We start from the raw sequence: 18,843 nt of genomic DNA on the forward strand, positions 1-18,843 counted from the left end.
CTGATCCACTATGACAATTTTAAAATACTACTGTTAGAACTGAATAAAGTAGTGTGGTTGCCATGTTAGTCCACTTTTAGTGTAAAGAAATAAAGATTTATAAAAAAAAAAAAAAAGAAGAAAGAAAAATCCACCAACAAAAGAAAGGAATAAAGTGATACCTTTTCACTTGACTATATTTTTGGACTAGTTTTTGGGAGTTGACCGACTCTTCCTCAGATAGAAAAATTGGGTTCTTACCTCAATAATTTTTTTTTTTGTAAATAGGTGTGTCATTCTAGATAAGTGGGTAGTGATAGTGAATCCAAACCCGCACGCTTTGCAGAAGGTTATCGATCAGTTTTCAACCCCTCCTCCTTCATCAGTAGAGTGCGCTGCTCCGTTCAGTTTGTACCAAAGCAGGCAATAGCCTTCATAACAGAATATAAGAAGGAAGGGTACAGGAATGATCCCTGATGACACAAATCTGTTTTGCTTCCAGACCTCCACATAGTCTGACAGCCATCTCCCTACCTGCGGGAGGGACACTGAAGCTCTGCTGTCATTGTGCCTTTTTAGTGGTTGTTGCTGGGTGAGAACGAAGGACCGAGGCTTCCTGGTCCCTGTGAATCTGTCGAGATCCTTGACAGTCTCTGGGTTGGGGCTCCTCCTAAATACTGTTGATAATGTTGTGAACCTTGAAAATTAGATCATCCAGCCCCTCTAGGGGGCCCCATACTACTGTCTAGTAAAAACCTTGGGTGACAATCTGCTTTACTAGCCTTCAATCCATAACCCTACTCCTCACTGCCCACCAACCTAGCCAGCGATTAACCATTCCCCTTAACATTATCCATAGCATCCTATTTGTTTGTCTTGTACGCTCCTTCAAGCAGGGGCTGTCTTCTTCGTGACTGTGTACAGCGCTGTGTAGATCTGGTAGCGCTATAGAAATAATAAGTAGAGATAGTAGTAATAGTAGTAGAGTGATGGTTTGTGTAAGGCCCTTTATGGGCATTTTAAAAATCACGCAGTACAAGAATTAAATCTTACTACTCTAGTGTCTTAATAAGCAACAGACTGCTTTCTATAATTCTAGATTGGAATTTATTGAGAAGATTATGAAGCTGAAGCATTATGAAGCTACTTCAGTAAAGGATAATATGTACTGGAAGCTTGAGTATTTAAAGAATGTCTCAAAGATAAGAAATATTAACTTTATTAATTTTTCAAAAATGTTATTACTATCTGCAAGAGAAATGCTTATAAAACATAATGTTGAGAACTTCAAGATATCTGCTCATTTTCTTCCACCAATAGCTCAGGCTTATTATGGCCCCTTACTAAAGAGAGAAACTCAGACTATCCACCAGTTGAAGACTGCAAATTTCTTCTAAGTTTGGCTTTATTAGTTTTCTTGAAGTCATCCATGGAGGGGGTAAATCTAGCCATTATGATTGCTACACTAGGCAAGAACATTTTTGTAATATGATTTCCAGGCTCACTCAAGAAGAGGAAGTAATTCCTCATGAGGAAGTCCAGATTCTACAGACTGATGCTTTATTCTTCTTATAATGCTCATGCAAGTTTATTGTGAAATATTAAAATGCAAAAAATGTTGTCTTTGACCCTCCACAGTTACCTTTCTTTTTAAAAATGATAAGCATCTTCCATCTTCTCACCCTTGTAAATCTTCATTTATAAATGGCATGGTTAGGGGAATAGGTATTGTTTTTGAAGGGGGGGTTCTGTCCATTCTAATTTAAATTTGACTTTTTCTCATTTCTTTTGGAATTCTTTGTCCCCTATGATTCAGGACTTTATAGGGATGAGTGTTTACTTGCGTCTGTTGTCTACCTTTTTATTGTGTCTACCCTATTATTTTCCATTACTTATCACTGATGCTTTCACAAGTTGGTATAATTGTAATGTTAAAAAAAAATAAAAAGATAGCTGGCATCTTATACATTAGAAATCTGCAAAGTTTTACATGCATGACTAATGATAAATAGCAGCAAACAGGTCGAAACATCTGTCTAAAAGCCAATGCAAAAGCAGCAGCAAATACATGTCAGATGCACTAGCAGTCACTCCTGTTTTGGGGCCTAAGGCTTGGCTGGCATAGTTCAGTGTTTCTCAACTTCTTCAAGTACCATTGCCCCTCCTCCCCAGTCAAACGAATTTCAGCTGAGTACCCCCAAGCTCTGATCAGCAGAGATTTAGAAATGGACATTTAAAAAAAAAAACCAGGCATTTTAATCAGATTAAAAATATAATTACTCTTTCTAGCTTTGTTGTCTGTTCATTTTTTTTCTAATTGTGTTGGTCTGAGCTCTAGTTTCTGCTTTCATCTATCTTCTCTCAACTCACCATGTTTTTGCCTCTGTCTAGTTTTAATTCATTTTTGTTCAATTGTCCTCTTTACGGTATTTACCTACAGTTTTCCAAACCGTTCCCTCACCCCAGCTCTATCTCTCTTCCTCTTATTTCCCAATCTTTCACTAATTATATCTTCTTCCCTCTTCCATCTAACGTCTCCCCTCTTTCTCTCCCCACCCTTACATCTAGCATCTTCCTCTTCATTCCGGTGTCTCCTCTCCTCTCTCATGTTTATCCTCACTTCTTTTGTCCTCCCCCTGTACCTCCCCCCTCTCAGGCCACTGCTGCTTCTTCAACAACCTAAAGCAGTCATGGGGCCGGAGTCTTAATGCACATGCTGTTGGCTCTACCAAGCCCCTGCCCTGGAAGAGGAAGTTGTCAGAGTGGGCAGGGACTAGCAGAGCTGCCAGTGCATGTATGATGACTGCAGTCCTGCGACTGTTTTATGTTGTTTTGCTGCAGGTGGTGGTCTGGAGAAACAGCAGCAGAGGTGGGAGTGACAGTGGGAGGGAATGAGGAAGATCTTATACCGGGTGCTGCATACACTCTGCTGAGGTCTTATGTACCCCTTGTATTGAGAACCCATGGCTTAGATATACCAATTTATAAAAGGACTTTATGTAAGTACAACTGTTATATAAAAGAATGTTCAAATATCTTTTCACATGGTCCTAAAACAAGGTTCCACATGACCATTTAGTTAGAATTCTTTGTGAATGGTGGTAACGTACAAGAATGATTAAATTAGTAAGTCTGCTTGAACCACAAAACTTTAGCTATGGCAGATTTTACCGCTGGGAAAATGTTTGAATTGATCCTAAGAGACTGGTTTTTAGCCGATTTAGCCGGTTTTTAGCCGGTTGAAGAACTGTGGTCTAAATCACATGTAAACAAAATAGGCATCTAGAAAGTAGAATCCTTACACTTGTTTCTTTTTGCTGAAGCTTGGTCGGATCTTTGCAACCTTTGGATATAAACCCGCACAGATGACAGCTTTAATCAACTTCTCATTAGCTGGAATGAATAATAGAAAACCAATGGAATTAAACAAATCATTAATCAAACTTTCCCAACAGTCTCTTCTCATTTTTTGCTTACTAGAGTTAATATTTGATTTAGGATCTTTTGGGTTTTTGCTGCTTACAAACCCAGCCACAAGCAGATGCTCAGCAAATTGTCCTTTCATATCCTGCAGCATCTAGGACACAACAACAAGAAGAACAAATTACTGAGGATATTTAATTGAATGTTCTTAAATCAAATTTATTACATGTAATTTAAGCATTGTCCTTGATTAAACATACAGTATACAGCGATATATATCTATTCATAAACAGTGAGCCTATGTGCAATAGTACTATCACAGTGCAGCATTTCAAGGAATCCCCAAGGTCTCAAAAGCTCACATATCACACTGCAAGTTTTTGCTGGCCTTTTAAAAGATCTCAAAATCTACTAAGATGTCAGGGTACCTTGAGAGTATTGGAAGACAGGAAATACTCCCAGCAAAAGTCTCTCTCTGCTCTATAACCATTCCACTTGGCTTCTTCCCAACCCTGAAAAATAAAAACAAAAGAGTCAACATGCAGCTTTGTAAAAGAAAAAAACCAAACAAAAACTTACATTTAGTATAGAGAAAATAATAAATGGCAGAAACATGTTTTTTTTGCTTTAGTTTCAAAAAAGTAGCAGTGTCTTTGGTTAGAAAATGACAAGTAGTGAAGACCAAATCCTAACATGTTATCAAAAGGTATAATGGAATGAAATATATAACATGCTTATAAATTATTCTACATCACTGACTGAATGCACATTATCCTTGTGAACGACACTTACTTTCACCAACAGGTTATTGACAACTTAGAAATGTGCACAACACTATTAACAGAGCAGTGTGACCTGTTTTTAAAAAAACATTACCACATTGGGGGCGTGGCTTGGACGCGAACGATGACGGTTGGGTAAAGAAAAAGCTCCGTACTAACAAGCTTAATTTTTAGGAAAAAAACTACATTTTACATTTTTGATGGTATAAGAATCAGAGTTTACCTCCTTAATTGAGTCGGAGAGATTCTTTGAGTGAAAGTCGGGAGATAGAAGTGCCGTTTTTATTTCTGGGAAGTGAGGTGTGGAGGGCTGGGTCCGTCTCAGCGGCTCTTCAGTGCTGCCGGAGGACGCTGGTTCGGGACGCCGTGAGGCAATTTTCAAACCGCCACAGCTCAGTAATTTAACTGTGAGGCCGTGAAGGCTCCCTTTCCCTCTTGGGCACGATCGAAGTTCTGCGGCGTAGAGTAAGAGAGGTGGAGAGGAAGTTTCCCGAGGGTGGGTTTTGCAGGCGGTTGCTAGGTGCGCCGCGACCGTGGCCATTTTGGATCAAAAAAAAAAATTGACAAAGTCTGAGACTGCCGATGAGCTGCCTAATAACAGGGATAAAGTTTTTTTTTTTTGAAAAGCCTGATGCCTGTCATACTAAGGAAATAAACTGTTTTAAAAAAGTAATTATCCTCTGCTGGAAATGAAACAAGCGATTGGGATGTGAGAAAAAGGACAAATAATTTAATTATTTCTTTAACCTGAAGAAAAGTGATATTGAGACATCAGAAAGACGCTGAAATACATATATATACACATATACTAAAGTAAATATATTGGATGAAACACTATTCTCCTCGGAAAAAGCTGCGATTGGGCTTATAAGAGGAAGCCAGAAAAGAAGGCTACAAATTATTATTTCAGCGCTGAAGCTAAATGTGAAAGAATACTGACATTTTTTCTCCTCACAGCAATAGAACCTAATACAAATAACTTACAGTTGCTTTAAGAATAATATAAAAAAGGGGGCGTGGCCTGGACGGATGGTTGGATAAACAATAGCTCCTTATATGCAAAAAAGAATTACTACTAAATATTTTAAATATATGTTGAATTATGACTTCAACTAAACAAAATAAAGCTGACTTGGGAGCTGGAACATCAGGAAGCAATAAGAGGTCGAAACCTGAGCCAGGTACACCCTCTAAAATCCCATTACCAACAGAAAAAAATCTGGATGTTATGGAAGAACTAAGACAAATAAAAGAAATTGTCTTAGATAGTAACAAAAAACTACAAAAAGCAATGGAAGATGCCGCAATCCTAACTAAAAGAGTGGACATTACAGAGAATAGAATTTCAACATTAGAAGATATTACAGAACAATTAAATACAGATATGAATCACAGCAAAATCATATGGAAAGAAATAACAGAGATAAAAAAAAAATCTTGAAGACAGCCGGAATCGTGAAAGACGGAATAATTTAAGAATAATCGGATTACCTGAAGGAGTGGAAAAGAATGATCCGATAGCATTTCTTGAAAAATTTCTACCTAAAATACTACCATTGAAATTTAAAACGGAACTGGAAATTGAAAGAGCCCATAGGATTCCAACACAAAGAAATAACACTCAAACAGGTCCAAGAACTTTAATTTTCAAACTTTTAAGACACCAACAAGCAATTGAAATATGCCAATTAGCCAAGGAAATCAAAAATCTTAAATGCCAAGATTCAAAAATATACATTGTTCCGGACTTTGCAAAAGAAACAGCAAAAAGAAGAAAACTATTCTTAGACATGAGACCACAATTAAGATCTCTAGGAGCTAGATTTGGGCTCCTGTACCCGGCAATTATGAAGGTTACCGTTGCTAACAAAACGCAAAACTTTACAGATCCAGAAAAACTACAGGAATTTATAAATCAACTGGAGCAACCTATGACTATCTAAAGAACAATTAATGGGTTCATACTAAAGTCTATTGACGGTTAAAGATAGATCAAAACGGAAAGCAATGGAAAAAGAACACACAAGGATCAAATTAAAGACTTAAACAACTTGCAACATTCTACATAGAAAACAAGAAAACTGAAAAATATAAAAATTCTATTCAGAATAAATAGAATAAACTGAATGGCAGGAACGTAAATGATTTGAAACACATCTCCGAACTCAAATGATGACGAAGAAAGTTTCTTCAACAAACTTAAAAATGTACTGATTGAATCCGAAATTTTGAAAGCGGAGTAATAGTGAGAAAGAAAATCATCCTTCAATCACAAAGAATATTATAAAAAAAAAAAAAAAAAGATGAAGTGATTGGTTTGTTGTATTTCCGGTTGAAGGTGGTACTTCAGGTTTAAATTTGCGTTTCAGATACATTAAAATGCATTTCAATACGAAATATATGAAAAGAATAAATCTGAAACGCAAATTTTATGTTCTTTTATTTATTAAGTTTAATTTAGTATCCACAATAGTTCAACCTGGGAATCTTCTATGGGAGATAAAAGGAGAGTTTTTGGCACAGGACTTCACTCTTGTCTGCACAGGCCTCAGATACTTTAAAATCATAGATGTCTAGAGAGTATGCTAATGAGACAAAACTTACAAGAACACTGATGGGAATGTTAGCTCCTCTTAATTGACAATTCTCTCGTGAATCATAAGAAAATAATGAATATAAGAGATGAGTGGATTCCTGTGCTGTAAACTCTTGTCACAGTTCTGAGGAAAGAGGCTAAATTGGAAAGCTTTTTAAAGTAAAAACAATATACCACCTGAAAAGAAATGAATAGTAATTGAAATGTTCTTAGATATAATTGATTTAATATAATCATTCTTATGGATTTAAAGATATACAAATACAGAAAATAATCTTTCAATACATAAGAATGAAAAACTTTTTACTTATTCTTATAATTAATAATAAAATAAAAGAAAATATACAAAAATAGAGAAAAAAAAAAAAAAAATGGTAGTACTTTAGATAATTATTAATAGCTTGTGGGAGTTATCTAAATCTAACCTCAACCTGCGTATCCAAGTTTTCGTAATCAATAAGGGGGGGAAGGGAGGGATAAGAGGGATGGGAGGGAATAAAAGGGAAATATATAAGGAAATCATGGGAATAAAGGAAAAAAGAGAAATGAAATACTTAAAACATTGGGAAAATATACATAATTTAATACCTGAAAATTTAAAAATAAATGGATATTAAAATTATGTCTTTAAATGTTAACGGTCTAAATCATATGATAAAAAGGAAAAAAGCACTATCATTTTTAAAAAGGCAAGATGCTGATATATGCCTTATACAAGAGACCCACCTCTCACATATAGAATCTAAAAAGCTAGAAGGAGGCTGGGTCAAACAGTGTTTTTTCTCACCAGCTATAGGGAAAAAGGCAGGTGTTGCTATTTTAATTAACAAAAAATGCTCTGCTTCATTTAAACTAAAAGCTTCAGATATTCATGGAAGATGGATAATGGTGGAAATGAATATGGGAAATACTACCATGACGTTAATCAATATATACGCCCCTAATTCGAACCAAAATGAATTCTTTAAAACTCTTCAACAACTGATCATACCACTGGCTACTTCAAATCTTATAGTAGCAGGGGACTTCAATGCTGTAATAGATCCTTTATTAGATAAAAACCCAGGTAGAGTTATGAAATCTATGGGACTAGATAATTTGATTCAATCTTGCGATTTAATAGATATATGGAGAATACTTCATTTTGATGGTCGGGAATTTTCTTTCTGTTCTCATGTTCACAATTCTTTTTCAAGAATAGATTATATCTTTACTTCAAAACATCTTGCACATCAAGTGACACAAGCAACCATTGATCCAATTATTCTATCTGATCATGGTGGAGTGTGGATCAAAATTAAAACTACAGATCAAAATAATAACAGACCAATTTGGAAAATAGATAATACAATGCTGGTTGACAAAAATTTTTGTGAAAATCTTCTAACAAAAATGAAAGAATTTTTTCAAATAAATGATAATGATGATATTAACAGAGAAACTTTATGGGATGCCTTTAAGGCAACCATTAGAGGACAAATAATTTCTTATTCGGCTTTTCTAAAAAAACAAATTAAAAAACAATTTTTAATCTTAGAAAAAGAGATAAAAAATTTAGAATCAAAACTTATAGAAAAATGGGAATATTCTATTCAACAAGAATTATTAAAATTAAAAGGTAAATATAATGAGATCTCATCTAAGATGATTAGGAAAGATTTATTTTCTCAACAAACATTGTACTATGGTAATTCAAACAAATCAGGAAGAATATTGGCAAACTATCTTAAAGCGAAAAAAAGAAAAACAAAATTAATAGCAATAAAAGATGAAAATGGAAATACATATACACAAATTGAACCTATATTAAAACAATTCTTAAAATTCTATAAATCTCTTTATTCTTCTGAAAATTATCCAAATAAAGAAAAAGATGGTTTTGAATTTTTAAAAATGTTAGAGGGTCCAAAAATTCCTGAACATATAAAACGAAGTTTGGAAGAACCAATATCACTAAAAGAATTAGGAACAGCTTTGAAGTCCCTTAGAGTTGGATCCGCTCCAGGTGGTGATGGATATACAGTGGAATTTTATAAAACATTTCAAAACTTTTTATTACCCTATTTATTAAATCTCTATCAATATCAACTCAATAAAGGTTGTATTAAAGGCACTATAGCAGAATCTTTGACTATTGTTTTGCCAAAGTCCAATAAAGATCCCACTTTGGTATCAAACTATAGACCAATATCTTTAATAAATGTAGATGGAAAATTATTAGCAAAAATACTTGCGCTAAGATTAGCTAAAGCTCTCCCCCATATAATAGGTATGCATCAAACAGGATTCGTTGCTCAAAGACATTCATCTCACAATACCAGATTAACATTCCATATGTTATATTTAACAAAGAAAATGAATGAACCTACTTTTGCAATTTCATTAGATGCAGAAAAGGCCTTTGATAGAGTAGAATGGCCTTTTATGTATCAAGCAATGGAATGGTTTGGTATAGGTCCTGGATTTATACAAATGATACAAACAATGTATAGCTCCCCTTCTGCTAGACTATATATTAATAATACGTTTTCAGAAAAATTTAATCTACAGAGAGGAGTTAGACAAGGATGTCCCTTATCCCCTTTGCTGTTTGATATTGTTTTAGAACCCTTAATATTAGCTATCCAACAAGCTAAGGAGATACAGGGTATACCTCATTCAGATAAAGAATATAAGATATCTGCTTACGCAGATGATTTATTACTATATCTGAAAAATCCAGAATCCACCATTCCACATCTACTTGAATTGATTGAGAAATTTGGAAAATTTTCAGGATATAAAATTAATTGGAATAAATCAGAAATTCTTCCACTAAATATACATTGTACAAAAGGTTTATTTGATACATTCCCTTTTGTTTGGAAGGAAGAATATATTAAATACCTTGGAATTTTGATAACAAAAACAGTAGATGAAACAATGAAAATTAATGAAAAATGCTTATTACAAAAAGTAATAGAAATGTGTGAGCAATGGAATCCTTTGCACTTATCTTGGTGGGGAAGAGTACAAACTGTAAAAATGATGATTTTACCGGTAGTATGTTACCAAATGGGGATGATACCAGTTTTCTTTCAAGATTCGTTTTATACAAAAATAAATAGGACTTTGACAAAATTCATATGGCTTAATAAAAAACCAAGAATTGCTCTAGCGTCATTACAAAGACCAATTAAGGAGGGAGGGGTAAATTTTCCCAACTTTTATAGGTATCATCAAGCCTATATCTTACGTCATGGTATGTATTGGATCCTCCCAGAACCCACAGATAATATTCCAGACTGGTTTTGGCTAGAATGGAGGCTTATGTTTCCATTACGTCTTAATCATGTAATTAGTATCAAAATGCCAAGGTTATACAAAGATCATAAAATATTTATGGATACCTGGAAAACTCTAAAATACATAAGTAATCTTACTCAAATTCCAATTAGTAAATCAACCAACCAAACTATATGGCTAAACCCCAAGATCAAAGTTGGCGGTTTTAAAGTCATCTGGAAACATTGGATGATAGCAGGCATTCGCACTTTGGATGATGTAATTAAAAATGATAAATTGCTGGAGTTTTCACAATTGCAACAAAAATTTGATCTCAATAAAACACAATATTTTAAATGGTTGCAATTGAAGCAATCTATTCAGAAAGGGTTCCCTGAATGGAAAGATCTCGCTAAATATCACAGTTTGGAATTCTTATGTTTCCAGATGGACTCAATAGGTCACAAAGCCGCACAGTGGTATAAATTAATATCTGGATATATAAATAAAAAACCAAAAAATGGTCTTAGAGACATTTGGAGCATTGAGATAAAACACCAAATTAGTGCATCTCAATGGCCACGACTTTGGTCTTGGAGGCTAAAATGTACGGTGTCAGCATCTATGAGACAAACTTGGTTTTTTCTTCTTCATAGAGCTTTTTGGACCCCTACTCGTTTACAAAAAATAGATAGTTCAAGATCTAATAGATGCTGGCACTGTCATATTGAAATTGGGACATTAGATCATCTTTTATTCTTTTGTCCATTTATCCTATCATTCTGGAAATCAATTTGGCCCCAAATTAACAGAATGTTAGAAAATCCGGTAGCCTTGACATATGATACTATATTATTTGGAACAACTATGAGAGCAAAAAGCCAAATTTCATCCAATAATAACAAACTTTTATTTATTTTAACTGGAATTGCAATACAACAAATTACATTCAATTGGAAACAACATGATAGATTGAACTATATGTTCTGGTGGAATTCGGTATGCCACATATATAAAATGGAACTTGCTATTGCAACACACAAAGGATACATGAATAAATTTAAAAAAATATGGGGACCATTAACCGATTTTTGTAATGAAGAATAATTTTTCCCATAAATAACACTGGAAACATCTAAAGACCGTTAACATGATTTCTCTTATGAATTTTTCCCATGATAAGATAATTGTAAAGAGGGAAATGGGGTGGGTTTTTCAATTTTGATTATTACATACTAAATTAATATTTAAAGAATATACAATAAAATTGATTTATGTATTATTGGTTGGGAAGGAGGCTGGGACAGGGGATTATTATATTAATGTTAAACTTGATATTAATATATGAGTTAGTCAAGTGTGTATTTAAGTTTCTATTGAGTTTATCTGTAACACTTGTTGTAACATAAAAAAATGAATAAAGATTTAAAAACAAAAAAAAAAAAAAAAACATTACCGAATCTTTGAATACAGGGCACATCTAGTCTGCCCATAACAACTTTGGATTTAAATGATATATTCTATAGGAGAAGAATGTGAAAGAGATTTGTGCAAAGTACTCCATTTGAATGCTTTATCATAGTTCCCCTGTCTCCTTATGGTTTTTAGGATGCATATATAGATCCTTAAGTCTTATATCAAAAGATATTTTAGGCAGACCTTGTATCATTTTGGTGGACCTTTTCTGGACCATTTCCTTTTGTTATCTATATCCCTTAGAAGCTAGGTCCTCCAGAAATATGATACTGCATACATGTGGTATCTGCAATGTTTTGTAAGAGGCATCACCAATTTTCTACCTCTCCTTTGCACACTAGCATTCCTGCCTTTAGTCATAGTTTATTATACTATTTCACTATTTTGAGATCAGAAATTATCACCCCTCCCCCTTTGTTTACTGCACCTCAATATCCTACTTTCAATCACATACTGCTCCCTCAAAATTTCTACTTTCAAACAATTTTTTTTTTTTTAATAATTCTTTATTCGTTTTCAAAAATTACAACAAGTGTACAATAATCCATCAGAAATATATTAAATCACTTGACAATCTTATTTGTAATCTTCCAATACATAAATATAAAAGAATCCCACCCCTCCCTCCCATATACTAATAATTATCAATTCTTATCATTCATACTCCCACCCTCCCTCTATCTTTTCCAATACTGAGGTGTTTAAGATGTCTGATTTATTCAATTTTTATTGATGAAAAAGAAAGAAAGAAATCCAGAACCAGATACACAGTGCGAAAAATACAATATGAAAAGCTCCATATTTGAGATCACGTAGAATATCCAACAAGTTTCATCAACATTTTCCAATATGAACAAACAATCCAAAAATCCCAAAACCATTGTCCCCCTCTCCATAACCTCCCCTCCCCGCATATCATTGGGTCAAATACCCACCCCTTATTCAACCAACCCTGCAAGGTTTTCATTGAAGTCCAGCTACCAAGATATCTGCCACTCCTCCAGATCATTTCTTATTCAGGTGGATGACAAAAATGACTGCACTTTGTTCTTGATATTTTAATATGCTTTTAGGAGGCATCACTGGTTCTGTTTCCTTAACCTGCTAGGTAGGTATGCCATTAGTAGATTCTAATATTTTTTTCAAAGTAGTATATTTGTTTGAAATACTTAACTAGCATCTTCCATTTTCAAGCCTCAAATCAAGGTTTGCCTAGATTAAGCAACTGAAATGGTAAAAAAGTAACCTGGTTTTATTGAGCGGTAAAAAGCTACAGTTAAAGCTGTAGCTGCTCATATTATCTACATAAAACTCCAAGTAACACTAGGTGGTGAGAATAAACACAACCTTGGTATGAAGAGGCAGAGAAATGCCTCAGAAGTCCTAGTGCAGCGATGGCGAACCTATGGCACGCGTGCCAACTGTGGCACGCGAAGGCCTTGCAGCTGGCACGCGCAGGGCCGCCATCAGGGCAGTACTACCAGGGGAGAGAGCTGAACGGGGACGATGGGGGACCCGCGGGGTTAAATATAACTCGAGCCGTGAGGCTCGTCTTCTATTTCCTGCCTGTCCCGCCGCGCACACATAGCCGATCGGAAATCTTCCCCGACGTCAGCGCTGACGTCGGAGGGAGGGCTTAAGCAAAGCCTGCCCTCCGACGTCAGTGCTGAAGTCGGGGAAGATTTCCGATCGGCTATGTGTGTGCGGCGGGACAGGCAGGAAATAGAAGACAAGCCTACGCGGCTCGAGCTACATTTTGCTGAGAAAGTTGCTAAGATGGGCTGGGAGACAAACGGGGAACACAAAAGGGGGAGGGAGTGCGTTTTGGACACAAGGCATGAACTTGGGAAAAAGGAAGGGAGGGAAAGAGATGCTGAGGTGGGGGAGGGAATGGGTTTTTGGACATAAGGCATGGACCTGGGAGAGAGGAAGGGAGGGAAATAGATGCTGAGGTGGGGGAGGGAATGTGTTTTTGGACACAGAAGGCATGGACTTGGAGAGAGGAAGGGAGGGAAAGAGATGCTGAGGTGGGGGAGGGAATGGGTTTTTGGACACAGAAAGCATGAACTTGGGAGAGAGGAAAGGAGGGAAAGAGATGCTGAGGTGGGGGAGGGAATGGGTTTTTGCACACAGAAAGCATGAACTTGGGAGAGAGGAAAGGAGGGAAAGAGATGCTGAGGTAGGGGAGGGAATGGGTTTTTGCACACAGAAGGCATGGACTTGGGAGAGAGGAAGGGAGGGAAAGAGATGCTGAGGTGGGGGATGGAATGGGTTTTTGGACACAGAAAGCATGAACTTGGGAGAGAGGAAAGGAGGGAAAGAGATGCTGAGGTGGGGGAGGGAATGGGTTTTTGCACACAGAAGGCATGGACTTGGGAGAGAGGAAGGGAGGGAAAGAGATGCTGAGGTGGGGGAGGAAATGTGTTTTTGGACACAGAAGGCAAGGACTTGGGAGAGAGGAAGGGAGGGAAAGAGATGGTTGTGTACACGGGGAATAGAAGAAAGGAGAATTTTTGGTCATAGGGAGTGAGGTACAGACAGTGGCATACCAAGGTGGGGGTGGGGGCGGTCTGCCCCGGTTTTACGCCCCAAGGGGGTGCACAGCTGGCCACCCTCCAGTGTTCTCCCTAGGCTGGCAAACTGCGTCTCTTTAGCCTCTTGAGTGCCACCGCCGCTATTGGGAACAGGCCGGTGCCAAGTTCTCCCTGCTTTTCCCTGTGGGGCCGACCAACTCTCGCCACCCGCGTCAATTCTGATGTCGGAGAGGACGTTCTGGGCCAGCCAATCGCTGCCTGGCTGGCCCAGAACGTCCTCTCCGATGTTAGAATTGACGTCGAGTGGCGAGAGTTGGTCGGCCCCGTGGGGAAGAGAAGCAGGGCGAACTCGGCGCCGGCCTGTTCCCGATAGCGGCAGTGGCAGCCTATTCCCCAGTGGCGGTGGCAGCATTTTCCCAATGGTGGTGGCATAGGGGAGGGCAAGGAGAAAGAAAGAAAGGGGGGGGACAGGGAGCCAAAAAAGAAAGAGGGCTGGGTGAAACAAAGAAAAATGGAGCACGGAGAGAGAGAGAGAAAGACAGACATACAGAATGAAAGGGGGTATGGAGAGAGAGAAAAAGAAAGAAGGGGCAGGGTGAAACAAAGAAAAAGTTTGGGGAGGGAATGAGGTCTGGAGGAGAGAAAGCATACAGGAGGCTGAAAAAAGGGAAGAAATATTGGATGCACAGTCAGAAGAATAAAGTGCAACCAGAGACTGATGAAATTACCAAAGGTAGGAAAATGATTTTATTTTCAATTTAGTGATCAAAATGTGTCCGTTTTGAGAATTTATATATGCTGTCTATATTTTGCACTATGACCCCCTTTTACTAAACCGCAATAGCGTTTTTTAGCGCAGGGAGCCTATGAGCTTCAAGAGCAGCGTGGGGCATTCAGCGCAGGTCCCTGCGCTAAAAACCGCTATCGCGGTTTAGTAAAAAGGGAGGGGGAATATTTGTCTATTTTTGTATAGTTGTTACTGAGGTGACATTGCATAAAGTCATCTGCCTTGGCCTCTTTGAAAACCCGCGGAATATAAATGATAATTAACATTTTCTCTGCGTACAGCGTGCTTTGTGTTTTTAAAATTTTATTTTTGGTAGATCATTTTGACTTGGCCACAAAGGTAAGGGGGAGGGAGGGGAGCTGCTGAAAGAGTCTACCTTGACGTGGTTGCAGGCTTACAAATCTTTTGGTCAAAGAGTGCGGCGACAGAGAAAAGTATGTGTGTATTCGGCCCATGAATGAAATCATTAAAACATTATAAATTGCCAATAAATTGAAATGAAAACCAAAGGATTGTGAATCAAATTGATTCTCTGACAATACAAAGATTCCAACCTTTAAAAATGATGTTACATAGTTCAGGCAACTTTATAAAGAGTTTTTAGATACTAAAATCTTGTTATTAAGGTTTAATTGACGTGCTGGCACTTTGAGGAAATCCTTTGGTTTTGTGCGGCAGTTTGAGCACTCGGGCTCAAAAAGGTTAGCCATCACTGTCCTAGTGTATAGCTTGTTTCATGTACTACTTGGGGACTAAATTTTATTCATCGGCAAAAATCCTCCTGGCACCTCAAAACAGTGTGCATATATTGCATTAGCATTCACTTTACAGGCTGAGTATAAAAATGTAAAAATAAGCAGGCACTTAATTATCCCAATGGGAGGCCTGTTTCACTAATTGCTTCTTAAAGGAAATTATCTTGCTGCAACTGTGAAGTTAAAAAAACAGCCTGCAATGTGAATTCTAATGCAATATATGTACACTGTTTTGAAGTGCCAGGAGGTTTTTTGCCGATGAATGAAATTTAGTCCCTAAGTAGTGCATGAAACAAACAAAGTGAGTTATGCACTGGGACTTCTGAAGTGTTTGCTGCCTGTTTAACAAGGTTGTGTTTATTCTTACTACTTATTATTTAGATTGTTTCTATTTTTGATTACTAAGATAAAACTCCAACACTATCTTAGAAAGGAACTTAGATGTGTACACAGAGCTACTCTATTATGGTGAAACTTCCTAAAGAGGTTAGTATACTAGAGCCTGTGTGCTGAGGCGAGTGCCACCAAAAATAAGACCTTCCAGGTCAGGTACTTCACATAACAGTATTTAATTGGCTTGAAAGGAGCTTTCATCAACTAGATTAGGACAATGTTGAAATCCTAGGATTGATGGGGGGGTTTTAGTAACAATAAGTATCTGATGAAGCAAACAACTATAGGTTGAGCAGAGATGAGCTTACATTCTATAGGTAATAAGCAGGTCCAAATGCACTGGACCCCTACAGAGTTGTTTTGGAAACCATACTCAAGAGAGGTGTACTTAGTACATATGTTTTATTGTCATATCTATATTGTAATTTATGTCATCTCTGTCCTATCTCAATTATTATGGATGTACTTTGTAACCCGTTCTGAGCTCCTTTGGGAAGACGGGCTACAAAATTAAATAAATAAATAGGATATAAGGCCTTGCCCTCACATCTGTCAGCAAACCCCTTCCACTTGAAACCATATGACTTTCTAGTGGAATCACTCCAGAAAATGAGTAAAATCTGGGAAACACCCTCTGGTAGACACAAGGAATCAATTTCTAACCTCTCAACATTCAAGCCATGAAATCTAGGGACTGAAGGCTAGGAGGTAGAAAAGATTTCTCATTCTGGGTTATGAGGACTGAAAAGCAATCCAGTCTCCACATATCCTGGCAAACTACCTTTAGGATAAAGGGAAACCATATTTGCTTCAACCAGTATGGGATGAGGAGGATCATGGTTTCCCGAGAATACAAGAGCTTCTGCTATTTCCATCATAGGAGTAACTCTGAGGAACAAATTAACTGGACCACAAAGAGCTCTGTCTGATATTCAGAAGTTTAAGAAAATGCTCAGGATTACACTTTTTATAGAAGCATTCCAATGAAAGATGTTTTCTGTCTAATTCCGATTTTAGGATTAATGAATTATGGAGAGTTGTGAATTAACTGTCTTTAGTCTTTGATGTTTGAACAGTCTTGTTTGCTTTATTTTATGTATGTTACTATTTGCAAAGCCACCTAGGAATAGACGGTTGAGAAATCTTTTGGCACACCAAAAGGGGGAGGGTGTTGGGTACAATTTTACAAAATATGTTATAATATATTCTATAATATGTGTATATTCTGATTTTTTTTTTTAATCTTTATTCATTTTCAGAAATTGCAAGTGTACAATAATCACTCAGAAATATATTAATTAATCACCTGACAATCTTATTTGTAATCCTCCAAATATATAAATATAAAAGAATCCCATCCCTCCCACCCATATATTAATAATTAATAAGTATGCCATATTTATAAAATGGAAAGGGTGCTTGCTATGCAACAAGGTAATTATAATAAGTTTAAAAAGATTTGGGGGGCCATTGATTATTTATTCTAATGATCAGACATCTTAAACACCTCAGTATTGGTTAAGATAGGGGGGTATATGAATGGCAATAATTGATAATTGTTAATTATTAATGTATATTCTGATTGAAAATATGATGAAGGTTGGGAGGTAGGGGGGGTAAACGTATCACTAGATTTTTACATAGTAGATATCAAAGTGCTATTGTGTAATAACTTGTTGAAATTTATTATTTTGTGCATTTATTGTCAAATTTGAAAATGAATAAAGAAGGGGAAAAAATAAATAAATAAATAAGTTTTCCCTATCAGAGGTATTGGAGAAGACACCTCCAGAAGGTCCTGACTCCAAATGATGAGAAAGGTATTAGCAGCTAGTGTGCTATATGTTCCAGTCTGGAGAAATACTGGGGAACTTTGCGATTTAGAAGAGTGACAAAGAAGTTTACCAAGGAGGTGTCCCATTCTCAGGAGATCTTGAAGGACACATCCAAAATGCGTTTGACAAGGTTCCGCACGCAAGGCTTATGAGTAAACTACTAAGTCATGGAATAGGAGGAGAAGTGCACGGATGGATCGGAAATTGGTTAGAGAACAGAACGCAGAGGGTAACCATAAATGGGAAATTCTCGGAATGGGAAAAGGTGACCAGCGGCGTGCCCCAGGGCTCGGTTCTTGGTCCCATTTTGTTCAATATTTTTATAAATGACCTGGAAGAGGAAACATCTTGTAATATAATCAAGTTTGCGGATGATACAAAACTATGTCGGGCGGTTGGCTCTAAAGGGACTGTGAGGAACTTCAGAAAGATCTAAATCAGCTGGAAACGTGGGCGATAAAATGGCAGATGAATTTTAACATAGACAAATGCAAGGTGATGCATCTAGGAAAGAAAAACAAAGAACATGAATACAAGATGTCGGGGGTGACATTAGCCAAATGCGAACAAGAAAGGGATTTGGGGGTGCTGATAGACAGAACCCTAAAGCCATCGGCTCAATGTGCGGCGGCGGCAAAGAAAGCAAATAGGATGTTAGGCATGATTAAGAAGGGGATCACGAGCAGATCGGAAGAGGTCATAATGCCACTTTACAGAACAATGGTCAGACCACACTTAGAATACTGTGTCCAACACTGGTCTCCATACCTTAAGAAGGATAAAATTCTGTTGGAGAGGGTGCAGAGGCGAGCCACGAAACTAGTCAAAGGCATGGAGAATTTAAGCTACAAGGAACGCCTCGGAAAACTGGGACTGTTCACACTCGAAAAGAGAAGACTGCGTGGGGATCTGATAGAGACTTTTAAAATATTAAAGGGATTTGATCAAATTGACCAGGAAGCAGCATTACTGACATTTTCAGATGTGACGCGGACAAGAGGTCATAGCCTAAAACTGAA

General features: G+C 37.1%; 1 protein-coding gene across 1 annotated transcript in view; it reads right to left on the bottom strand.

Moving 5' to 3' along the window:
- DHX36 (DEAH-box helicase 36) overlaps positions 1-18,843 on the bottom strand; it is a 145,072-nt gene that overhangs the window by 12,249 nt on the left and 113,980 nt on the right. Inside the window, exons 20-22 of the mRNA XM_033958607.1 lie at positions 3,831-3,914; positions 3,457-3,556; positions 3,282-3,372 (exon numbers count right to left, since the gene is read on the bottom strand). Of these exons, the coding sequence (XP_033814498.1) occupies positions 3,282-3,372; positions 3,457-3,556; positions 3,831-3,914 (275 nt within the window). The remainder of the gene's footprint in view (positions 1-3,281; positions 3,373-3,456; positions 3,557-3,830; positions 3,915-18,843) is intronic.

This window comes from Geotrypetes seraphini, chromosome 9 (assembly GCF_902459505.1).
Source record: "Geotrypetes seraphini chromosome 9, aGeoSer1.1, whole genome shotgun sequence".
Taxonomy (NCBI): domain Eukaryota; kingdom Metazoa; phylum Chordata; class Amphibia; order Gymnophiona; family Dermophiidae; genus Geotrypetes; species Geotrypetes seraphini.